The 26680-nt window shown below is 43.5% G+C and overlaps 1 protein-coding gene across 1 annotated transcript; it reads left to right on the forward strand.

Moving 5' to 3' along the window:
- The first annotated feature begins 516 nt into the window (after positions 1-516).
- Positions 517-19705, forward strand: LOC148518670 (protein kinase C delta type-like). The gene is made up of 8 exons (XM_088477460.1): positions 517-910; positions 13270-13370; positions 14089-14259; positions 14450-14541; positions 15376-15438; positions 15637-15775; positions 17821-18093; positions 19427-19705. Exons 1-8 carry the CDS (start codon positions 517-519, stop codon positions 19703-19705), a joined length of 1512 nt encoding a protein of 503 aa, XP_088333586.1.
- Positions 19706-26680: the final 6975 nt, after the last annotated feature.

Here is a 26680-nt window from a genome sequence, read left to right on the forward strand (position 1 = left end):
GGCCCTAAAGAGGACACTGTGACTGTGCGTCATGCTATTGCTGATACGTACTTCTACTTAAGCCTCTATAATTTATTCAATTTCTAGGTCTGAAAGGTTAAATTCTTTACTATACAAGCTAGCCTTCTATAGTTAATTAGCATAAAACAGCATCCATGATAAAAGATACAAACGAAACACCATCTGCGTCAGTCCAGCAAGGAGATTTGTCAGTGATGCCACAGAGGCCCTCTTCCAAGCTCAAAAATGTATATGAATGAATGTTTTTTTTTAATTACCCTGATTTGTAACTTCAAGCATTTGTCAACATCAATTGATTGTAATAGGAGAAGTAACAGTATCAGCTACAAGGTAGCTACATGAGATGGGCATCATCTATGGTGGTGGGCTGTCTGGTAAAGCATAGCTGGTGCCATCATCAGCTGCCATGCTGCTGTCACATGATCACCTGCTGCTGTTTACTTTCAAAACTCTGAGTGGCAGTTGGGAGTCAGAGACAGTTGTACTGTCGGCAGGATGGCGTCACATCTGGAGGAAGCCAGGAGCTCAGAGGATGAGGAGTTTTCTATCTACAAGAGAAGAAAGAAGATGATGGCTTTGAAGAAAAGAAAGATATCTGATAGTTTGGAGGAGTCTTGGGCCATCAAGAAGGCCAGAAAGAGGATTTCCACCGAGTCTCGCAAGAAAGGAAGGAAGAAGTGCCTGCATGTGAAAAACAACTCTGATGATGGGAGCCAGAACAGTTTTTCTGTGGATTATACCAACCAAAAGAGTGATAAGAGGAGGAAGAGAGAGGATCAGATAGAAGAAATTGGCATAGACAGTGGAATGATTGCAGACAGGAAGAAAAGGAAAACATCTGGGGAGGTCATTCGCTTTGGTGACTCTAGAAGGAGACAGGAACGAGCAGGTATGGCCGTATCAATATATAAGACATGACAACCAGTAGATTTGGAATAATACAAACTTTACAAGAAAACAACAAAAACAATCTGGACAGTTTAGTCCACTCCCATTATCCACAATTACCACACCCATTTCCTATGAGAATCACACATTCGACAAATTATGTACCTTTTGCCTTATAAAAAGTGGAACTGGTGGTAAATATGATAACCTTTATGAAGTAATTATTCAATATTATCTGAGGTAATCATTTATGGCCATCACATGCAGTATAACAATATCAGGATTTGCAGCTGAAATTATGAATATAATTAGAAATATGTGTTTAATTTGGCTATAAGTCTTCTTTATCTGTTATTTTTCATCTCTTGGGTCTCTAACTGTTTGCTCAAGTTAGCATGGTCCAAGACTACATCTACTGTCCCTAAAGGGAATGTAATCATGGGTCCCACTTAGGGGTAAGGCCAACCACTAGTGAGGTGATATACTGGCATTAGTGGGGTTGTGGTAATTCCAACAAGAACTTGCTTAATGCTAAAGTGTAGTATATAAAGAAAAAGAGTTTCATATATTCTATGAAAAAGGAACTACAGTGATGAAATGTGCATTAATCAATAAACAACCTTAATTTATATGGATAAACATATGCATTAATAAATACAAAAAATGTACTTTGCTGTTCAAGGGACTACCTGGGACTGTCTGTTATTAGTCTTTTTTTTTACGGAGATAATGATCTCTGTTGCTTTTCCTAAAAATATCACAGTTGGGGCTCTATTCAGCAAACACATTTCTACTAAACAATGCGGATATGAGTGTTACCACATTTTTCAGTACTATTCCCAATATACAGCAAAGTGTTACCAGAGAAGATAACGCAATTATCTTCTCCATTAATACCAGCTCGCACAGTATCACACTGTAGAGCAGAAGCCATTGCTCCCTACAGCTCTTTAACATTTTTGCAACTCATCAAGCATCAAAACATTAAATAAAGGTGTAGACGCTTATTTTATATAATGTCATCTCAGAATAGCGTCATATGAAGAAAAATCCTCCTTTCAGCCTGAAAACAACCAGGGTAGAGGGATCTTGTACAATCAGTCCCTGTAGCCGTTCCCAGCAGTATAATGACACAGATTTGTAAAAAATGCATATATATATATATATATATATATATATATCTATATATAGCTCATCCCTGAGCTTTTTCATATTGCGCCTCTTTATACACTCCTCTATAGAAACTCCAATTTGGAGATGGAGGAGCATGTTGGGAAGATAAACAGTATGTATTCAAGCCAGAGAAGCACCGGGAAGGCTAAAATTGGCAGAAAAATGGGCATGGTCACTTAAAAATGGGGCGTGTCAACATGACACACCCCTTTATCATCACTCTGACCATTCCTTTCCATATGCACCTTAACCCCAGTAGTGCCCCTTATACAGTACCCCCAGTATACAATGTCCCCAGTTGTGGTCCCTCTTATGCAGGCCCATAGTAGTGCCCCTTTTACAGTACCCCCAGTAGTGGTCCCCCTTAAGCAGCCCCCCATTAGTTCCCATTATACAGTACCCCCAGGTTGCAATGCCCCCAGTAGCGGTCCCCCTTATGCAGCCCCTTATTAGTTCCCCTTATTCAGTGCCCCCAGTAGCGATCCCCCCTATACAGGGCCCCCTATAGTGGTTCTCCCTATTTAGTGCCCCCAGTAGTGGTACCCTAGTAGTAAGCCCCTTATATAGTGCCCCAAATAGTAGGTCCCCCCCAGTAATGGTGTCCCCAGTAATAGTAGCTCCCCCCAGTACTAGTATCCCCAGTAGTAGTAGTCCCCCCCAGTAATGGTGTCCCCAGTAGTAGTAGCTCCCCCACAGTAATGGTGTCCCCAGTAGTAGTGGCTCCCCCTCAGTAATGGTGTCCCCAGTAGTAGTGGCTACCCCCCAGTAATGGTGTCCCCAGTAGTAGTAGCTCCCCCCCAGTAATGGTGTCCCCAGTAGTGTCCAATGCAAAACTAATCCATATCCACTGTCCATATGCAGCCCTGCAGTACCACCACTCCAGTCCCTCCACACTACAGAATCCTATCTATGACACTTATCTATGACACCTGACCCTCCCTGGCTGGCAGTCCCAACCAGTCCATAGCATCTGACAGTCACTGAATGGCAGCGCAGCAGCTGACTGAAACACACACTAACTGTGAGATGCGGTAAGCAAAATCAATTAATTTAATTAATTTTGCATTGGATTTACATATAGAATATTATGGGATAATATTTAAAACAAAAACGCTGTGCTGCTACTGCCAAATATATATAATATAAAAAAATGGGTGTAAGCAGAGGGTGGCTTTAAAATGGTCTATCTATCTATCTATCTCATATCTATCTATCTATCTATCTATCTATCTATCTATCTATCTATCTATCTATCTATCTATCTATCTATCTATCTATCTATCTATCTAATATCTATCTATCTCAAATCTATCTATATAATATATATCTATCTAATATCTATCTGTCTATCTATCTCATAGCTATCTATCTACAGTATCTGCTCTATCTATCTATCTATCTATCTCATATTTATCTATCTATCTCATATCTATCTATCTATATCACATCTACATGTCTCCCAACTGGATGTGGGACATCCCATTTTTCTGGGACTGTCCCGCTGTCCCACCCGTGGGCCGCAGTGTCCCGCAGTTGGGGGAAGTTGGGGAGAGCACAAACCGCTCTCCCCAAGCACGTCCCCCAAAGTGATGAAAACGGGGGAAGTTGTGAGGCTCTTTTCCATTTTCCATAGACACCTAGCTAAGTTAGAATGTTGGGAGGTATGCATCTATCTATCTATGTCACATCTATCGATCGATCTATCTGTCTCATATCTGTCTCATCTATTTATCTATGTCTCCTATATCATATTTATCTCTCTATCTATGTCACATCTATCTATCTATCTATCTATCTATCTATCTATCTATCTATCTATCTATCTCCTATATCATATCTATCTATCTATCTATCTATCTATCTATCTATCTATCTGTCTATCGTGGGGTCCTGGGCAAGTTATAGATGATAATGTGGTTACTTCTGCAACATATGACTTGCAGTAGTGGTGTTGGCATTATGTAGCAATACAGGGGTGACAAAGGCTGATTGTCTCTGTAATATGTATGGGGGTATCTCTGTTCAGTGTATAGCTAATATATATATGGGGGTATCTCTGTTCAATGTATAGCTGTAACACATGTTTTGGCAAATGCAGGGGGGATATGTGTGGGCGAGGGGGGGCGAGGGGGCCCCCAGAGATATCAGTGTACCAGGCCCCAAGATTTCTGTTGGTGGCCCTGCCCATGGCTCAACTGAAGATATACCCTTAGTGACCTTCTGTAGCTTCTTTTCTGCTGTCATGTCCCCTCAATCTGTATATCATCCCCCTCAGCCTGATGGCCTTAGGTTATACTGTAGGTATGTGATTTATCCCTAAGTTATTCATCTGCAGTCCTCTCACCTCTGCAGCTGCTTAGCACCACCTAGCCTTAAATTGCCCCACCAGCCATAATGCAATCACTATATGTCCGGGGGAGGGGTGATTACTCCTTCTAGATAGAAAATGCAGCATTTCCCTTTTATCATGCATTGTTAGGGGATATCGGGCATAGGGGACTAGATGATGATAACCACACCCAGTGCTGTTACATGGCTATGGAAATATGATGCTTAATTTAAAGGGGCAGCAGGCATAATTACTATGAGAAAGAGATTGTGCTTTCCTGCATGGGCACCTTACAGCTGACTACAATACGTATACGTTTACTGCTGAAGAGTATGTGGTTTTATCCAGTTATTTACATATGGGGCAGGATTTAGTGCAGTAAATGGTTTGTCACAACTAAACCTCTGATATCTTGAATCACAGTTAACATGACCCATTCCATTAGATACAAAACGCTCTGCTCCTGGGGTCCCACCTAATGTATGATTGCAGTCACCTGTGCTGAACTAGGTAATTGATGAGAAAGGTGTTTCAGCACAGGTGTCTGCAATCATAAATTAAGAGGGAAGTCCAGGAGCAGAGCATTTTATTCCTAATGGAATGGTCACGTTGGAGCATACTTACCGACTTTTCTGCAGGGGGCTTTGGGAGGGGGCTGTCAGGCCCGTCCAGCAGGGAGGGGGCGGTTCAGGTAGGCGGAGCGGGGGTGTGCCGACGCGATCGCATCATAGTGGCCCCACTCCCCACTTTAGAATTCCAGTATTACTGGCATTATAAGGCAGGGGGCGGGGCTATGATGACGAGATTCAGCGCGAATCGCGTCATCGCACCCCCGGACTGCCCACTTTTGTGGGTTTGCAAGGTGCTGGAGGCCATTCCGGGGGACTTGCCTAGTCTTCCATTGTGCCGGGAGCAGCACCCGATTATCGGGAGAGTTCCGGGAGAGTAGACAAGTATGCGTTGGAGGGCCTGAGTTAAGGTGTCAGTAACCCGGGTTATATGAATAAAAGCATAATACATTCTGTTTGCTACAACAAACTTTGCTGCATCTGTAAAACCACAATCTTTTACCACCTTAAATAAACTGGTTAATTACAAGCATGACAACAGCTGACTGCATGCAGCTGGATAATGATCATGTGTCTGGTTTTAAATGCAGAGTGCAATGCGAGTTGGCCATAATAGCTCCAGCATTGCATATATGGAACTAAGGGCCTGAAACAGCATGGATCGCAATTGCAACTGCATACGCATATCGGTCAATGGTGCATACTGCGCATGCGTATGCACCGCAGTGCGCATGTGAAGGTTAGCATTGCATTTATACACGCAGATAGAAAGCCATCGCAGAGTGAGTGATGGGATGTCAGTGTTTGGGGGTGGTGACGAGGGAGTGGTAGGAGAAACCCAGGCGTGCCTGTCCATTTGAACGCCATTACATGGATGTGCATACATTAGCTACTGTGACGACATATGCAGCCTGAGTACTCACTGCATGCAACGGAACTTGCAATTCCTGAGACAGGAAAGATTCAGTATATAGGAAAGATTCCTGGACTGCACACCCTGAATATATATATATATATATATATATATATATATACAGCTGTGGCTGCTCTTAACTATTTCTTTTACACTTCACTTTTCCTATTATGGTGGTGCCCTAGGGCGGCTTAGCTGGGCTAGTTTGGGGGGGTCCTGCACTCTGGATTTGAACCCTAGTATGTTAGGGACCTACCCTAAAGAGGTTACCTGGATATGGTGGGTAGGCCCATAACCTTGGCCATGATTATGCTAAAAACCTCTATATAATTAGTAATTTGGAGTTGTGCACCTGTGATCTGTTTGTTTCAATTCCTGAGACAGGTCCGACCTGCTATAATTCTGTGTGAGGGGCCGATGTTACTCATTGTTACCAATTTATACGCAGGACTGAGAGGTATTACGGATGTGAGAAAGCGGTAGTGGGCGTCTCTATGCTGGCTGAGTGGTTGCAAACATTAGCATATTTTGCAGCAGAACTGCATGCATAATCGCAGCTGCGATCACAATAGCGATCTGTAATGAATCAGGCCCTAAATACAGATATCACCCACAAGCTGAGTTGTATGCATCCTTGTGACTGGACTGCTACAATCTGTATGCTTGGCTTCATAGCTGTCATTATTTTCAGTTCTCACTTGCGTCAGCCCTTTCCCTGGTGCAAGAGATCCTCCTGAATATACAGGTGTATTTACACATATGCACAATCCCTGCATAGCCCACAATTATGTGGAGATGCTCCTAATAAGCTATGTCTACTTGTTACTCATAGAGGAAACAATTCCATTGTAAGATGTTTCATTGTAGTTCCAGGGAGTATTTTAAATGTCAATACCCTTTAGCCACAACAAAATGGAGCACAGCATACAATCTGACTTCTACATCATACTTGCCGACAATCAGCTCCAGCCTTCCGGGAGGGAGCTGATTGTCGGCTAACAGCGGGGGACGGGGCTGGCCATTGGGGGCGGAGCCGGGGCAGGGCCAGTCAGGTTGTTTCTCAGGTTGTTCCTCTTCACAATGCCGTTATTTTCGGTGGTGTGAAGCAGGGGGTGGGGCCACGATGACGCGATTCAGCGCAAATCGCGTCACCGCCCCCCCCGCTGTGGGGGTTTCTAGTTGATTCAGGGGGGAGGTAGGGAGGGTCAGCGACTTCCAGGAGGCTTGCCTGCCTTTCCGGGGGGCCGGGAGCGGCACCCGAAAATCGTGAGGCTCCCGGCCAAATCAAGAGGGTAGGCAAGCCTGCTCTACATTAATGAAATACTTGGGGTACAACTGAATACTTTATAGCATTTTTTATGTATTTAGGTCTGTTTACTGTAATATGCTCCCCCTTGAGTTGCTGCAACTCCACATACTATTGCATGTTACCAGGGCCAGCTCGAGGAGGAGTTACGCCCTGTGTGGAGAGGGAATACGATGCCCCTCACCCTGTACTCGGTGAAGTCGTTAATGCCCAAAAAAGAGGCATGGCCTAATTATTGTAGAACATGCCCCCTAAGTGACGCTAATTGGGTACGTGCCTGTATGGCACGTCTCCCATTTAACGTCAGGCTGGGGGCAAGCCCAGCACTCCTTCAGTAGCTGGGCTGCCCCCAGCCCTCTTGCTGCACTGAATTGTCCATTACTTTTCTATGGGGCCGGCACAGCTGCGGCGGTGGGAGTACCCAACCTCTCGACCACCAGCGGGACACTTCGGGCCGCGGGTGGAACAGCGGGGCAGTGCCCAAGAAATGGGCTGTCCTGCTGAAAATTGGGAAGGTTGGCAGGGGTGTGCCCTCAATGGGGTGGCGTCCCTGTTCGACTGCAATGGTTGAACATGCCTCGTGCCGGCCCTGCATGTTGCTTTAGCCTTGACTTCTCATCTTGTGCTAATCCCAACTAACTGCAATAGGTGCAAGGGGTACACCTGCTTTAGGGCCCAGTGCTGAGGGGGGGCTGATCTACCTTTTCAAAGTTATATGTGTTATATTTTTTTACCATTGGGCAGTCTCGGACTGGAGCATGAAGGGCCCACTGGGGGAATGCAGTGTTAGGGCCCATATTTGGGGTTGTGGCCAGCCTCCACAGAGGCTTGGCTAACCATTAAGAGTGCATGGTCTGGGTCCCTTAAAGAATCTATATAGTAAATACTGGCTAATGCATGCAAGATAATGTACAAGATTAATAACAGCAATGCATTGTAGAAAATACATCATAGTCCTGTGCAGCATAAGTTAACATATGTATAATTAATAATTCAAGTGTACAGTCTGGAACCTGAGCAATAGAGAAGAGGATAGGCCCTTGGGCAGTGGGGCCCACCAGGGGTTTCCCCTGTACCCCTGTGGGCCAGTCCTACACTGCCATTGGGTGCTACATAGGGGCCTTCTCAAACTTTTGCTATGTGGGCTTCAAATACCTAGTTACACCCCTGGCCCCACCTACAGTTTATATGTCGAAGGTCCCTGGCAAAATAAGGGACTAGCACTCCCCCCTCACAGTTATAGTACATTATTCCTACACAATATAATGTATAAAGTGCAATATAGCCCACAGGGGACAATTGTGCCTTCACATTGCCATTAATAAATAACACATATTCTAGAGAGAACCAGGGTTACAGAGAGTTTTCAGGCATGCAGTTGTGTGGGGATACGGGAAGTTACACACTGCGCAGCAGCACAGGCGCATTGTCAGGACTTGGGGCAGTCAGCACAGAATACCAGCGGTGCGAGTGATCACGGTATACAGCGCTCACTGCTCAGTCATTTCACATCTCCCATTCTGGGATCAACATAATAAACATAACCACTGTTGATCCCATGTAGCCATCCCCAATAAATAAATATACCTTCCATCCTATAAAGCCCATAATAACATCAATATTTAATAAATAACCCTCATCCCCACCTTAAATGAATAGACATTGCCAAGATGCCACTATTATATTAATATCCCTCATCATTAAATGAACAGTTCCCATCCACTGCTCAGGGATGCTGTGTATTCTCATCTCTCCCCATTTACATGCACTGCTCACCTGGCCAGCCCAGCAGGATTGCCCACTCACTGCTGCTGCTGGCCTTTTGCAGGGCTGATAAGTGTAAGTAAAATTATGTTTTATACAGTTATAAAAATGGTATATATATATATATATTAGGGGTGAGCGGGTTCGGATTTCTGAAATCCGAACCCCCCCGAGCCCCCCCGATCCGAGTCCGATCCGAATCAGGCTCGACTTTTCCCGCCTGACTCGGATCTGAAATCGAGGCAAAACGTCATCATCCCGCCTTCCGAGTCTCGCGGGTTTTGGATCCTATATAAGGTACCCACGTCGGCGCCATTTTCTCACTCGGCTGTGGACAGTGAAGAGGGAGGGTGGGAGTTAGGGCTGTGTAGTGTAGTGTAGTGTAGTGCTGCTGTTGTCCACTACTTCAAAGTCCATAGGGGCTGGCTGTGTTGTGCTGTGCTGCTGTTGTTAATAGGGGCTGTGTCCACTACTTCAAAGTCCATAGGGGCTGGCTGGACTGTGTTGTGCAGTCAGTTCTCCATAGGGGCTGTGTCCACTCCAAAGTCCTGTGCAGTGTCCCAGTCCTAAAGGAGTGCTGCAGTGTTGTCCAGGGGGTGCTCTGTCCATCAGGGGTGCTCCCCCCAAGTGCTAAAAAAATAATATATTTTCTGTGTTTGTGAATTGTGTGCGCAGTAGCCGCACGTGCATCAACAAAGTAGTGCCAAGCGTGCGCCTGTGTCATAAGTAAAGGGCCGGCTGGCTTGACCGTTAAAGGGTGCTGTAACCCCCGAAAGTACACTCCAGTCCAAACCAAAAAAAAATTATTTTCTGTGTTTGTGAATTGTGTGCGCGGTAGCCGCACGTGCATCAACAAAGTAGTGCCAAGCGTGCGCCTGTGTCATAAGTAAATGGCCGGCTGGCTTGACCGTTAAGGGTGCTGTAACCCCCGAAAGTACACTCCAGTCCAAACCAAAAAAAAAATTATTTTCTGTGTTTGTGAATTGTGTGCGCAGTAGCCGCACGTGCATCAACAAAGTAGTGCCAAGCGTGCGCCTGTGTCATAAGTAAAGGGCCGGCTGGCTTGACCGTTAAGGGTGCTGTAACCCCCGAAAGTACACTCCAGTCCAAACCAAAAAAAAAATTATTTTCTGTGTTTGTGAATTGTGTGCGCAGTAGCCGCACGTGCATCAACAAAGTAGTGCCAAGCGTGCGCCTGTGTCATAAGTAAAGGGCCGGCTGGCTTGACCGTTAAGGGTGCTGTAACCCCCGAAAGTACACTCCAGTCCAAACCAAAAAAAAAATTATTTTCTGTGTTTGTGAATTGTGTGCACTGTGGCTGCACGTGCATCAACAAAGGAGCAGCGCCAAGCGTGCGCCTGTGTCCCATAAGTAAAGAGCCGGCTGGCTCATTTCTTAAAGGGTGGTGTAACCCACAAAGTGCACTACTCTCCAGCAAAAATAAAATAATATTTTCTGTGTTTGTGTGCGCTTTAGCCGCACGTATATATATCAATATAACATAAATGGAGGACCAAACTTTCTCCGATAAAAATAAAATAGGGAAAGATCAAGAACCACTTCCTCCTAGTGCTGTTGCTGCTGCTGGGAGTTGTTCATCATCCCAGAGAGGAAGTAGGAACATCACTACTTTTACTAAACAATTGACCCTCCAACAGTCCCTAGCGATGAGGATGAAGTACGACAGCAGTCATCCTGAAGCAAAACGTATAACTGAGGCCTTGACTGCTATGTTGGTGTTAGACGTGCGTCCGGTATCCGACATTAGTGCAGTGGGATTTAGACAATTGATGGAGGTAGTGTGTCCTCGGTTCCAAATCCCGTCTAGATTCCACCTGCATCCTCAAAGCAGCAGCGACAAGCGTGCGTCTGTCTGTTAAAGGGTGGTGACACCCTCAAAGTGTGCTACACAAACAATTAAAATATTGTTCTTTTTTTTTCTGTCTTTGTGAATTGTGTGGGCTGTAGCCGCACCTGCATCCTTAAAGCAGCAGCGACAAGCGTGCGTCTGTCTGTTAAAGGATTACATCGGTGACAGCATCCAAGTAGGCATGTCAGACAGTCCGTACCTGTACTGGCAGGAAAAAGAAGCAATTTGGAGGTCCCTGTACAAACTGGCTCTATTTTACCTGAGTTGCCCCCCCTCCAGTGTGTACTCCGAAAGAGTGTTTAGTGCAGCCGGGAACCTTGTCAGCGAAAGGCGTAGGAGGTTGCTTCCACAAAATGTGGAGAAGATGATGTTCATAAAATGAATTATCAACTCTTCCAGGGAGACCAGCCTCCAGAACGTACAGAGGGACCTGTGGTTCCAGCAGGGACGAATTAATACTCTGTGAGGATGAGGATGTACACACTGAAGAGGGTGAGGAATCGGTGGATGAGGAGGATGAGGATGACATCTTGCCTCCATAGAGCCAGTTTGTGCAGGGACAGATAAATTGCCAGCTTGTTTTGTGGGGGCCCAAACGAACCAATCATTTCAGCCACAGTTGTGTGGCAGACCCTGGCGCTGAAATGATTGGTTTGTTAAAGTGTGCATGTCCTGTTTATACAACATAAGGGTGGGTGGGAGGGCCCAAGGACAATTCCATCTTGCACCTCTTTTTTTTCTTTGCATTATGTACAGTTTGGGGCCTAGTTTTTCAATGCCATCCTGTCTGCCACTGCAGTTTCACGCCTAGATGGGTCACGTGTTTGTGCCGCCCACTTGTGTCGCTTAGCATAGTCATCCAGCTACCTCGGTGCAACCTTTTGGACATAAAAACACTATTGTGAGGTGTGAGGTGTGAGGTATTCAGAATAGACTGGAAATGAGTGGAAATTAAGGTTATTGAGGTTAATAATAGCATAGGAGCAGAAAAACCTACAAATTCTGTGATTTTAGCTGTTTTTATGCTTTTTTTCAAAAAAATACAGATCCAAAACACAAAACCCAGAACCCAAAACACGCAAGGGTGGTTTTGGCAAAACCAATCCAGATCCAAAACACGAAGAAAGATCCAGATCCAAAACCAAAACACAAAACACGAAAAGTGGCCGGTGCACACCCCTAATATATATACATATATATATACACACTATATATCACTAAAAAGTATTTTTTACCTGTATAAAACTTATCTTTTAAATTGTTCCAAAAATTATTGATTTATTAAATAATCAAATTATGTAAATAAGAACTATTACCCTTATTCAATATAATGTCATTAATAATCTACATATTTATTAATTACGTTTTACCAAATCAGGTGTAAATAGTTATTTACATAATTTGATCATTTAAAAAAATCAATAATTTTGGGGTCATTTTTGGAAAATATTAGCCAATTAAATGGTTAAGCAATGGGGCCCACTGAGGATATCCCAGACACACTGATGGTCAGCCCATCCAGCTATTATACAAATAATATTAAGCAACTGATCGGCAAAAGGTGATGCAATATGACACCAGCCTGAGGTGCAAATACCCCTCCACAGCCCATCCCTGACCATTTTTCCAACAGTAGCAATTGATGACCCACTTTCCTCTGTATGGCTGAGTTTATGTGCTCTCTCTGTACACAACAGTATTCTGACTGCATTACAGTTACATAATGGTGTAATACAATACAATAATGTACATGCATTTTACATGTGCCTCTAAGAGCTCTATTTACTACAATCCGCATTGTGAATGCAGATTGTAGTGTGATATTACTCCGGTCAGCTGACATTCCATACTGCACTGGGACCCGGTCACCTGATGACCTTGCCGCAGTGCAGTAAGGGAGACCAGCTGACCGGAGGGAGGATATCACCGGAGCCCTGAACACCGGTCCCTGGACTCAGGTAAGAAAATTTTTTTTTTACTTTTTTTTTTTGCAGTGTATCAGCATGTGGTCTGTTTAGACCACACAGCTGATCACTGGGGCCGACTCAGGGCTCTGCATGTTAGAGCGAAGCAGGAGTCCGGTAACCGGGGGAGACCCTGGATAACGCCACCCCCAGGTGGCGTTATTTTCACAGGGCCTTCCCAGGTATATTTTTCACAATTTTTTTTTAGTAACTTGCACACAGATTACATTTCCCATTCCAATTATGGGAAATGCGATCTGATTACTAAAAATAAGTGATACGTAGGGGTTGGAGTAGAATTTTACGAATTCTACTCCAATTGCTCTGTAGTAGCTTTAGGTGAAATTAAAATAATGTGAAAAGGGTGTGAAAACACCCTTTTTCACTTAATTTTAGTAAAACTAATGATAATAAATAGAGCCCTAACTCTGAATAGTAAATGTTACATTGTTCACTTTGTTATCCCTATAAGGAGGAAGTGGTGTTCAGGAAGCTGCTCCTGGAGAAACAGTCTCTACATACATCAAGAGGCTGTCCTTCTGCCATCTACTGGGCCAGGGCAGCTTTGGGAAGGTAAGTCATGTGACTGTGGTTACATAACTCAGGTAACAACTGTGTGACTCAGACATTGTAGTAAAGGAGGCATCATGAATATATTATCATTGTCACTCCATGTACGTCATTAAGCATCACCATAAAGCAGTGGGGCAGGGCCAGATTAAGGCTTGTGGGGGCCCCATAAATTGCGGGGGCCCCTTCAAGCCACATGGAGCTTCCCCCCTTCCCCTTAAGCCTTCTGCCCTCCTACCCCCAAAGCCTCTGCCGCTGACTTACCTGAGTGACAGCGTGCGGGCGTGACCTCCTCCCAGCAGAGCTGCTGCCTGGTCCTCCAATCGGTGTCACGGACGTATTGTGTCACGTGGCGCTGGTGAGAAGAAGACTCGGGAGCCGCTCTGAGCTGTATGCAGCGGCACTGTCACTGGACACCTGTTCTTGCCAGGGTCACACTGATCCTATGTGGGGGCCCCTCTGTGTGTGGGGCCCAGGGATAACCGCCCCTGTTGCCCCCCCTTAATCCGGCCCCGCAGTGGTGGCAGGACTTAATGGCACTATTCCCCTCAGTCACATCATTAATCTGGGAATATTCTGGAGTCTCATTCCAGGAAAGTAGGCGGGTAGGCCTTACTATATACCGCTAACCTCTAAAGATATGGAGCTACCTGGATGCATATGGAGGTAATAAAATGTAAGTAGAAATATGATTGTGTGTGTATGCCTCTATCACCTGTAGGTCCTGCTGGCTGAGGACTCTCTGACTGGTCAGCGACTGGCAGTGAAGGTCATCAAGAAGAGAAAGCTGCTATTGAAGGACCCGGAGCTGGTGTTTGTGGAGCGCAGGGTGCTAGAGGTTGCGTCTGGTAGTGCCTTCCTCATCCATGGTCACCTTGCCTTCCAGACCATGGTACAGTGTATTTTAGACAAAGATCATTAGTTAGAATTCTTTGTTTATATTTACACATTTAACATAAATACAGGTTTCATCTCTTCTTGGGTAATAATGTTACTATGACCCAGTACGCTCACTTGGAGTTGTTGCCATGTTCTCCTAATAAAATGTATTATATGACTATTGTGTGTGTCCAATCAAACAGAACCATCTATTTCTGGGTCTGGAATACGCGAGTGGCGGGGACTTATACCAGTTCCTGCAGAGGAAAGGCTGCTTGGACATCACCAGTGCAACGTAAGCACCTCAAATACAGCAGACATGTACTGAAATGAACTGTAACAGGGTGTGCAGAGATAGGGACAGTATAAGGGTTGTACACCTTTTGTAAATTCCCCTTAATATTTCCTACCCCTACACCTTTACCCAAAGCTGGGATGCTAGATGGCCCAGCAGCTAACATTACTGGGGTACCTTGTCCTTATCACTAGAGCTTGTTTAAGACAATAATACTCAGTTTTGAGCTGCATTATATCTGCATTGAAAGGAGTTAGACTTAAATAAAATGCAGACTTTAATGTACATGCCCCCATCCCATATACCTGGGCCATCCTCTCCAGGGAATGGCAAATGTTCAATGTAATCTTTTCATTAAGGTATGGTCTGATCACCTCAATTTGGTCTTTATGTTGAATGTGAGTATGGATAGAATAACATGCAGGGGCACAGAGAGAAGGGGGAGCAGATACTAATTACCGGGGCCTGGACTTGTTTGAGGGGCTTGGCGGGGTGCCTGGGCCAGCTGTCGAGAGGGATAAACACCCCCCTTTGCAGGTGCACATAGTATTTTCCAGTAATTTTTTTCAGGGGGATTTGACCACACCCCCTATATATCACCTGGTCCCACCATTGTCTTGATAGCCCTGCTAACATATGTTCTATTAGATCATGGAATGTCTTGCATATATGTCAATGTGCTGATCATGTGAGGGCATAGTTGTGAGAATGTGTCAGTGATAACAGGGTGTCATGTGACAGGGGCAGTGTTATGACATAAGGGGGTAAGTGGGGATATCAGGTTTTCTACCTTTTTCTAATGTCAACAAGTTACAATCATCTCTTCTCTTTAAGGTTCTACGCAGCTGAGATCACATGTGGTGTACAACACCTGCACTCTAAGGGTGTCATCCATCGGTAATTATACTAATAATTCCAATTTCATACATAATCAGGTCACAGTGATGTGCACTTTCTTATTACGCTTAAAGTAAGAACTGAAATCACTAGGTGGGGCTGTCTGCAAAATGTGACTCCTGTAATACTAAGTCATGTACAGTATATATTTCTCACTAGACAATACAGTTCTCATTTATCATAAATCTTTCTTTATAGAGACCTAAAGCCAGATAACATCCTGATGGCAGAGTCTGGTCATCTGAAAATTGCTGATTTTGGCCTGGCAATCGATAACATCTTTGGTGACCAGACAGCCACAGCCTATGCTGGAACCCCTGGATATATGGCACCAGAGGTGAGGGGTAAAATATATTATTACTATCAGCAGCATATGCTCCGGCTTACGCCTGGCAGATGTCACATACATTTATTACATTATTAATCAATGTTTTTTGCCATTTGTTTTGACTGCAAAATACAGTGTATACATCACTTTTAGGCATAAAATGTAAAAATCTTTTCTAAAACATAGAAAAAACTCTCCATATGGAGAAAAAAATGGTTACACCACACACAAATAAAACATTATGGGCCTAAGTCAGAGGTGGGAGCAGACGTGTCTGTGTCTTTGGTGATCGCCCATATGTGATACTATGTAATGCCACTACACAGCCCTTCCCTGGTGTACATCTGTGTGTGCAAGGACTGAGACGTCACTATGGGCATATGTAGATACTGTAATACTGCCTGGTGCATCTGTAGTCACCACCATCGGTCACACCATAGAAACTTATACCAGCCCTATGGCAGGTGCAGATTATACAAGTATGGCCTCACTGTGAGTGATTGAGCACCCATGTACACAAACACGTTACTGACACGCCCATAAGACAGCCCATCTATGTGCATCTGTTTAGCCACCTCCCAGTCACCACCCAGGAATGCCAAGCACTTCTCCTAGACATGTCTGATGGTGTGCGGCTCATCAGTGTCTTTGTGCGCACACACTGTGTAACACATGCACCGTAGGAGTTTTAGGGATTTTCGGGTAAGCGCAGTAGCAAAACATTACCCAACTCTGTGACCATCAGCATTGCGTCCAATTCAGAATCAGGCCCTATATGTCCTGTCAGCATAAGTGGTGCATTCGCCATCATTCATTGACAAGTGGGTCGCTAGTGCTGGTGATCATCATCATCAGTGAATGTGCACACGTCCCTGACCTACCCCAAATAATAATTCTGGCCTCCATCTATTCATAGCTGTGTCATCACACCTTTATTGTACTCTTAATAAGAGCATCACTGACCTGCCTACCCAGGAGCAAGCATGTGTGACAGCAGTGCTGGGGAAGTACTCTGTGGCACCCTGTGCCAGCCCTGCCCCTGCATATGTGACTTCATGGTGTTACGACACTCCAGGCAGCTCTACATGCTGCAGGGTGTGTTTTCTAGTGACCAGGCACCCTGCAAGCCAAATACAGGAGCCTGGGACAGAGACAGTGCCATACCAAGGGCCCTGCACAATGACACTGCTCACACTTCCCTAGTGACATCACTGAGTGGCAGATTCACTGTGAGTTCTGTCTGTGGAAGTCACGGCTAAGGATGGCCATCGACCATCGATATTTAACAAGCATTAATGGTTTACTACCGATGGGCGATGGTTTTGATATCAATTGCAGAGAGCCAATGGAGCTCAATGTTTTTTTCTTCTACAGAGAGACAAGGAACTTAGCTGCGCCCCATGGTAGCCTGCTAAGTCCCACCCCATGTTTTATATTGGCACGCGACCCACTATTTACTAGGCAGCAGTGGCCATCAAGTGGTGCAAACCATCAATGGTTTTCCATAGATGTTTTGTTTTGCACCATTGATGGTTATCGATGGTACCATGGAAGGTGACCATCAATAGAAAGCCCTATATGACCATTCCTAGTCACGGTTGTGATGTTTTTAGTAGGGATGTGCAGGCTCGGATAGGTTCGAGTTTGCACGTGGAGTTCGGATTTTTCCCTCCAAAAAAACGGAACTCACAACGAGGCAAAACGTCATCTTACATGGACGAACATCATCATTCCTGGACAAAAGACCAGGAATGATGATGTTCGTCCATGTAAGATGACGTTTTGCCTCGTTGTGAGTTCCGTTTTTTTGGAGGGAAAAATCCGAACTCCACGTGCAAACTCGAACCTATCCGAGCCTGCACATCCCTAGTTTTTAGCCACTTTGAGCAATTTGCGGCAAAGACTCAGCTAATAGAATGCTGCCCAAAGTGTTACCTACTGAAAGAGGTGGGATGATAATAGCAAAGAACTAGTGCCAATGAGACACAGACACATGGCATATAGTAGATAATGATAGAGTAACAGTGTGCTATAATATCTCTCTCTTATGGTAGATGCTGGCAGGAGAGGACTACAACGCTGGAGTGGATTGGTATTCATTTGGTGTCATCATTAATGAAATGATTACCGGAACCCGTCGCTTCCATCCCAGACGGTTCCACAAGGCAGGAGCTGTGGCTAAAGACATCGTTAAGCAGCTCCTGTGTAAAAATCCATCCAGGCGTTTGGGAGTCAACGGAAACATCCGCCAGCATCCTTTGTTCCAGCGTATGGATTGGGTCTTGCTGGAAGCCCTTAGACTCCCACCACCACATGTCCCTGACCTAGTAAGTATAGGAAAAAAAGCAGTTTTGCACAATTAATGCATTTAAAGATAATAAGGGTCATTTACAAATATAATAAAAAGATAAAGGTCAACTATCATTTTATGATGAGAGGACATCGCTCAGCCTATCCACATGGTGATCACTGTAGCATTACTTGCTTTATTTAGCTAGTGAAATAACTGCAATCACACTGCACCCATATGTAGTACGTGATTTCATGTACATTATTATATTGAGTCCAGCCACTGCAAACATGGAACTCCAGAGAGCTAAGTATTGAACATGGGTGCAGGGTGTATGGTCACGGCAGCTACTAGGGAGGCACGTGCCCTTGACGCTGGTCTTGGGGGCACTGAGAACAGGCTGCTGATCGGGGATCTAGGTACCTGGCTGTTAGTGTGGGTTTGGAGCCGCATGCCGGGACTGGCAGGCAGCTGCCCGCTGCCCTGCAGAGACACAGAGCTGCAATCATTCTCATGTAGCGCCAATCGAGAGCCAATCAGAGCTCGTGGATCAGCTGCAAATCAGCAGTGGCTGCCGGTCTGCAAGTTCTGATTGGCCTGTGACCGGTGTCACATTAGAATGATGGTGGTTTGTCTCTCAAGGGCTGGGGACGGTTGCCTGCCAATGCAGGCATGTGGCCCCAAATCCTTAGCTGGAAAGCAAGCTTGCCAATGCGGCATGCAGCTCCAAATTTTAGGGTGAGGGGCTTCAAATCCTGGGAACAAGGTGAGAGGCTTTGGTGAAGGAAGGGGGACATAAATGTGTAAGGTGCATTATGGTGGGTATTGTGGCATAATGTGTAAGAGGGCATTATTATGGCATAATGTGTAAGGGGTATTAAGGTGGCTTAATGTTTAAGGGGCATTACTATGGCATAATGTGTAAGGGGCATTAGTGTGGCGTAATGTGTTGTAAGGGACATTACTGTGGTATAATGTGTTGTGGGCACTACTGTGTGGCGTAATGTAATACATGAAACCACACACCCTTTTCAGGAGTGCACATGCATTGCACGTAAAAAAAAATTCTTCTTTGTTGTTTTTTTGTAGGGGAGGGGCCAAATTACTGCTTTCCCGCAGGTGAGAAAAATCCTAGTTTTGGCCCTGGTATGGTTTGGGCCCCAGTAGACTTTGCAGCCTACAATATATGCACCGCACACCCCGCACCCTTTATAGAGAGGCCACTGAGCAGAACCACACTACACTAGTCTGTGCTATCAGCGGATCCATAGATACATGTCACATCTTACTTTTTTCTAACACTCTTAGCTTTTATGAATTTGAAATCAGATTTTAGTACATGGATGTTTATTTGTCTCTTCTTCCTGTAGCCCACCATTGAACACAGCTCCCGAGGATGTAACATCGAGGAGATGGAAGCAGCAGAGGCTCAGATAACACCACTGAGCTCAATAGACCAGGAGCTGTTCAGAGGGTTCTCATATGTGGGCTCCAACTGGAGGACCATCCCCAGAACACCAGCCTTCCACCTGCATGGAGCGAGATGGCCTAACACCTGGAAGATGGTTATGGAACGAAGAGATGGTTTTAGGCTGATGGTTTTTGTATTCATGTTTATATTTTATGTGTATATTCTCTTTATGAGTTAAGAGTATAATTTTAACACATTTTCTTTTCTATTCTTCTGAGGTCACCTCTGAGGATGTGCTCTACAGATTATGTCACCACCTCCCAGCAGGAATAGTTTAGACTTCTCGCTGGATGAAGAAGGTAAATTCTAAGAGGGTGACTTATACATCTCAGGGCTCATGTCTGTCACTCAGCAAATCAGTTGATTGATGCTGATGATAATATTGAACTTTGAGTTTTTATAGTCAGCTCCTCTATGAAAGTGTCTTAATTATTAGATTCATACACAGCCATGGTTGTTCATGAGATCTCTTTTGGCATTTTAATATAGAGTACCCCATACTTCAATCTCTGTAATTCAAAATCAGGCCCAATATCTCTGATGACATTATAATGTAGAATATTCCCCTCCTTACCAATCTCTGCAATAATGCTAAATGAGACCGTAGATCTCTAGCAGCACAATATAATATACATAATATAATACAGTATAATATAATTTAAATCTGCCTTCTATATAATATAATATAAAATCAGATCTCTGAAGTAATTATGAGACTGAGCCAGGGCCGTTTCTAGAGAGGAGGGGGCCCGTGTGCAGTCTCCGACACAGACCCCCTCCTCTCCGCCCGGCAGTGCACTGAGCTATGCGCGGCCAGCGCTGGAGTTACAGACTCTGGGCACTGCAGCGGCGGCCATTTTCCCTGTACTGCGCATGAGCAAAAAACAGGAAAATGGCCACCGTGGCCATTGTCTAGTCGTTTTACAGCGAAGGACCCGCGCACCGACGTGGGACTCCGGAAAGGTACGTAATATTATGGGTGCAGGGTGTGCGGTGCGTGGCCCCCTTGGACCCAGGGGCCCATGTTCCCCGCATACCCTGCACCCATTATAGATAGGCCCCTGGACTGAGCCCACTCCCAAAAGTTTATTGGTATAATTATTATGGAATTAGATCACATATCTGTAGGGTGAAACAATTAAATAACTTGCCCCTCCTGTAGTGTCTTGCTGTCTGTCTGTGCACTGTACAGGCCATGTGACAGCAGCCTGCACTCTGATTAGTGGATAGTTTCAGACATTCACTAATTAAAGTATGGAGACCTCCAGCTACTCCATCTTGTGAATGACCAGCACCATCCACCAATCAGTTTGATACTGTGTAAGATGATCTCATACCCAGTCACTATGCAGCCACACAATGTATGACTGCACTTGGGGAAGGGGATGGCCTATGCCATTTGGTTATGCGCCTGCTGTCTATGTGATAATAGGTAATGCAGGATAATATATTACCTCACATACTGATTAAATGAGTAAATGAACAATAACATCCTGTGCATCTCTTATTTCATCATATAGGGGCCTATTCATCATCACTTAATTTCTACAAAAGCAGGGGAAAATGAACATTTTCACCTGCAATTGTAGAAATTAAGTTATCGGGCCATTCATCAAGAAGGTATCTGTGATATCTCCTGCTTACCTTCCTCTCGCTAAAAGGGCCACTGTCCCCATACACTAGTATGGGGTCAGAATTAATCAAGCTCCGAAAATACAATATTTTCGGGGCTTGAGTGCGGGAGCATTCGCCATCTTTAGCTCCGGCTCCGGGCTTGCAACCTACTCCTTCCCTATGGGAAGGAGTCCCGGATAGCAAAGAGGGTTCTTTCGGATCCCTCCACCCCTGTCTGACTCCTTTCTCCAGATGACGGGGCTCTTGAGCGCATGCGTGACCTGTAGGTTACGCATGTGCACTTGTCTCACTACTCTGAAAGGAACAGTGAAACAGTTCGGGGAGACAGCTGATTTTCGGATCAGCTGTCTCCACGCTGGAGCAATGATGAATTGCTTCGGTGCTTGCATCGAGTTAGAATGTTAATTATCGGGGTCCGAACCCTGATAATTAATATCATGAATAGTCACAATATGAGAGATCTAATGATGAAGGTGCTGGGTATAGAAATAAGACATATTGGCAGGAGATGACAATGCATGTTGGAGGCCTTCTGCATCCATAGTGCAGGTTCGCACAGCAACAAACAGAATAAGATACTGTAGTGTGTGTGTTTTTTACCATAGAAAACACACATTAAAGTCTTACTTTTTTCTTTTTGTTATTATACAGCACTTCAGAGCCATGATGAAGAAAAGAAGAACATGTTTATGTTTTTAGAATTTTTAAAACATGTTTATATTTTTTGTATTTTTAAATTTTCTACAAATAATTTAGATACATTAGATGTTATTACTATTATTATTATTATTTCATTGTTATTACTATTATTATTCCTATTATTTTTATTATCATTTTAACTATTATTACTAGTATTATTATTATTGCTAAGGGGAAGGGTTAAGGGGAGATTTAATCGGGGATAGATGCGTTAGGAGGGAACTAATATTAATAATAATAATAAAAAAAAGAAACATCAAAGGTGTGTGACTGGCCGGCTATTTAGGGGAGGTGGAGGCCGGGTTTTATTATTATTATTATTACTTCTACTACTATGGCTATTATTGCTAAAGGGAGGGCTTAAGGGGAGAGTTAATAGGGGAGAGAGGAGTTAGGGGAGACCAGGGGAGAAGAGAGATTATATAAACTAATAACAATAATTATAATAATAATAAACATCAAAGGAGTGTGACAGGCCGGCTATTTAGGGGTGGTGGAGGCCGGGTTTTATTATTGTTATTATTATTATTATTATTATTACTACTGCTATTTTTGCTATAGGGAGGGGTTAAGGGGAGAGTGAATAGGGGAGAGAGGAGTTAGGGGGGACCAGGGGAGAAGAGAGATTATTTAAACTAATAATAATAAACATTAAAGGAGTGTGACTGGCCGGCTATATAGGGGTGGTGGAGGCCGAGTTTTATTATTGCTATTATTTTAATTATTGCTACTACTACTGCTATTATTGCTAAAGGAAGGGTTTAAGGGGAGAGTTAATAGGGGAGAAAGGAGTTAGGGGAGACCAGGGGAGAAGAGAGATTATGTAAACTAATAACAATAATTATAATAATAATAAACATAAAAGGAATGTGATAGGCCGGCTATTTAGGGGCGGTGGAGGCCGGGTTTTATTATTATTATTATTATTATTACTACTCCTATTTTTGCTTTAGGGAGGGTTTAAGGGGAGAGTGAATATGGGAGAGAGGAGTTAGGGGGGACCAGGGGAGAAGAGAGATTATTTAAACTAATAACAATAATTATAATAATAATAAACATCAAAGGAGTGTGACTGGCCGGCTATTTAGGGGAGGTGGAGGCCGGGTTTTATTATTATTATTATTATTATCATTACTTCTACTACTATGGCTATTATTGCTAAAGGGAGGGCTTAAGGGGAGAGTTAATAGGAGAGAGAGGAGTTATGGGGGACCAAGGGAGAAGAGAGATTATTTAAACTAATAACAATAATAATAGTAAACATTAAAGGAGTGTGACTGGCCGGCTATATAGGGGTGGTGGAGGCCGGGTTTTATTATTGTTATTATTTTTATTATTACTACTACTACTGCTATTATTGCTAAAGGAAGGGTTTAAGAGGAGAGTGAATAGGGAAGAGAGGAGTTATGGGGGGCCAGGGGAGAAGAGAGATTATTTAAACTAATATCAATGATTATAATAATAATAAACTTCAAAGGAGTGTGACAGGCCGGCTATTTAGGGGCGATGGAGGACGGTTTTTATTATTTTTACTATTACTACTGCTATTATTGCTGAAAGGAGGGGTTAAGGAGAGAGTGAATAGTGGAGAGAGGAGTTAGGGGGGATCAGTGGAGAAGAGAGATTATTTAAACTAATAACAATAATTATAATAATAATAATAAACATCAAAGGAGTGTGACTGGCTGGCTATTTAGGGGAGGTGGAGGCCGGGTTTTATTATTATTACTATTACTACTGCTATCATTGCTGAAAGGAGGGGTTAAGGGTAGATTGAATAAGGGAGAGAGGAGTTAGGGGAGACCAGGGGAGAAGAGAGATTATTTAAACTAATAACAATAATTATAATAATAATAAACATCAAAGGAGTGTGACAGGCCGGCTATTTAGGGGAGGTGGAGGCCGGGTTTTATTATTATTACTACTACTAATGCTATTATTGCTGAAGGTAGGGGTTAAAGGGAGAGTGAATAGGGCAGAGAAAAGTTAGGGGGTCCAGGGGAGAAGAGAGATTATTTAAACGAATAACTATAATAATAATAATAATAATAATAAATATCAAAGGCGTGTGACTGGCCAGCTATGTAGGGGTGGTGGAGGCCGGGTTTTAACTAAAACATGGTACAGATGTGTCCATATAAAAATAAAACCTACAGTTTGTATTTTAGTTATTTTAAAAAAAAATTGACAGTTAAGAAAAAAATTGACAGTACATATCTCTGTTACTGTCATTATTGTTATTACTATTATTATTGCAATTATTATTGTTAGCATATGAAAGAAATATGACCTAATGTTAAGGGTAGATTGAATAGGAGAGAGATGAGTTAGGGGGACCAAGGGAGAAGAGAGAAGAACTTGGATTTGTTCCCTATGATGGAGTAAAAGGAGTAATAGCTAGAGGGAGAAGAAGTAGGATAGGAGACAGGGTTAGAAGGTGGCAGGTAGAGATTTCCTATCTGATAGATTCTATGTTGGAGGTGAATAGATGACAAAGTCAGAGGCAGATAGGGGAGGAGATATAGGCAGATAGGGGAGGAGATATAGGAGTGGGGGAGGGCAGAGAAGGTGGTGATGAGACACTGGTAGTTGGAGGATTTGGAGGAGATGAAAGCCTTGAAGAACACACCATCACCTTGTTGAGTGAGTAGAAAAGAGGTCACCGTAGTAGAGAGCTGTGGGAGAAAGCCAATTTTTGGTGATGTTGAGGAGGAAGATGAATAGGTCATGAACGGGGGCAATTTTATTATTAGCTAAAAGTTTAAAATGTATTATTTCCAGTATATAAACTTGCTATTAAAACTAATAATAACAATTATAATAATAATAACAGTATCAAAGGAGTGTGACTGCCGGCTATTTAGGGTGTGGTGGAGGCCGGATTAAATAAAACATGGTATTATAAAGCAAACAGTTTGTATTACAGTTTTTTTTTAATTGACAGTACAAATCAGTGATACTGTTATTATTATTATTATTATTATTATTATTATTATTATCTGAAATAAATATTACTTAACATTAAGGGCCATATTCAATTGCCGACGAAAAGTCCCGGACTTTTCGCATGCCGGAGATTTCGCCGTCATTGCTTGCTTTGCCTCCGGTAAAGTATCACGCTCGCTTTTCGCCCTATTCAATTGCAAAATACGCGAGAACGCTTCCCGGCGAAACTCAAATCGGCGAAAAGTCCTGTCAGAAATGGGGAAATCATCCTGACACCCCCCAAAAGATGCACTGACATGGGGGATCACTATGGATCCCCCCGAATAGCCCTGCTGAAGGTATTTGGGGTGCTTAAATGCTCTCAATTAGTGCTATTTAGCGTCTTTGCACAAGTGGTGAAGAATAGCATCTAGCAGGTTTTTAAGGAGAAAATAAGTAGTCCCTACAAATTTGGGGTACATGAAAATGGGTGCAAGCATGGTTAAAAATCGCTAAAGTGCGTTTTTTTTAAAATATAAAAAATGCACCTTCAGAAAACACCTGCAATCCAAAAAACACATGGTGAATACTTGGGGGACCCCCTGGAGTCTATTTCACTAGTTTTTAAGTTTGTCCCCCAAATTTAGTTTTTTTCGCCCCCAAAACAAAATATTTTTTAAGCTTTTTTTGGACACAGTTTACCTTTGGGGGACTGTCCCAAGGCTAAAGGTGTGTTCCCGCAACTTTGCACCCCAAACCCCCAATTCTGCACTTTTTTCGCCTCCTTTCAGAGGTGAATCTTTCCTGCTGGTTACAAGGCACAGACTATTCGCACTGGCAAAAAGTCTTTAGAATTGAATACGGGGAAAAGAAATGACATCACCAGTGAGAACTTTTTGCCGGCAATTGAATACGGCCCTAAGGGTAGATTGAATAGGGGAGAGATGAGTTAGGGGGACCAGGGGAGAAGAGAGAAGAACTTGGATTTGTTCCCTATGATGAGGATGAAGGAGTAAAAGTAGTAATAGCTAGAGGGAGAAGAACTAGGATAGGAGACAGGGGCAGAAGGTGTCTGGCAGGTAGAGATTTCCTGTCTGATAGATTCTATATTGGAGGTGAATAGATGACAAAAGTCAGAGGCAGATAGGGGAGGAGACATAGGCAGATAGGGAAGGAGACATAGGCAGATAGGGAAGGAGATATAGGCAGATAGGGGAGGTGATATAGGCAGATAGGGAAGGAATATAGGCAGATAGGGAAGGAGATATAGGCAGATAGGGAAGGAATATAGGCAGATAGGGAAGGAGATATAGGAGTGGGGGAGGGCAGAGAAGTTGGTGATGAGACACTTGTAGTTGGAGGATTTGGAGGAGATGAAAGCCTTGAAGAACACACCATCACCTGTTGAGTGAGTAGAAAAGAGGTCACTGTAGTAGAGAGCTGTGGGAGAAAGCCAGGTTTTAGTGATGTTGAGGAGGAAGATGAATAGGTCTTGAATGGGGGCCATTTTATTATTAGCTATAAGTTTAAACTGTGCTATTTCCAGTATATAAACCATATATGATCTCTATCTCTCTATAATTATATATGTTTTCTTTTTTTTTTATTATATACTTTATTGGGGATTTCCCTCTCTATGGGTTATATGGACTTACCTTACTAACACTATTCTCTATTTATAGTCATGGTTACTCAAACAATTTAGTACAGTACTGTATAATTTAATACAAAAATAGCAGCATTCAATGTGACATTTTATTACCTCACATTTCCAACTTTGTATCACTTTTTTACGTGTTTATATATTTTTTATATTTTAATGTGTATAATGTTTTATACTGTACCAATAAATGTTATATTTTAAGAGGAATTTCTCTCCTTTTTTCCATTCAAG

The sequence above is a fragment of the Taudactylus pleione genome, unplaced genomic scaffold, assembly GCF_031769625.1.
Source record: "Taudactylus pleione unplaced genomic scaffold, aTauple2 ptg000201l, whole genome shotgun sequence".
Taxonomy (NCBI): domain Eukaryota; kingdom Metazoa; phylum Chordata; class Amphibia; order Anura; family Myobatrachidae; genus Taudactylus; species Taudactylus pleione.

What these genes read in the sequence shown, in the direction of transcription:
- LOC148518670 (XM_088477460.1), top strand. Translation starts at nt 517, where the DNA reads ATGGCGTCACATCTGGAGGAAGCCAGGAGCTCAGAGGATGAGGAGTTT. An exon ending in AAGGAGACAGGAACGAGCAG is followed by an intron (nt 911 to 13,269) that starts GTATGGCCGTAT and finishes TATCCCTATAAG; the next exon opens with GAGGAAGTGGTGTTCAGGAA. An exon ending in GCCAGGGCAGCTTTGGGAAG is followed by an intron (nt 13,371 to 14,088) that starts GTAAGTCATGTG and finishes TATCACCTGTAG; the next exon opens with GTCCTGCTGGCTGAGGACTC.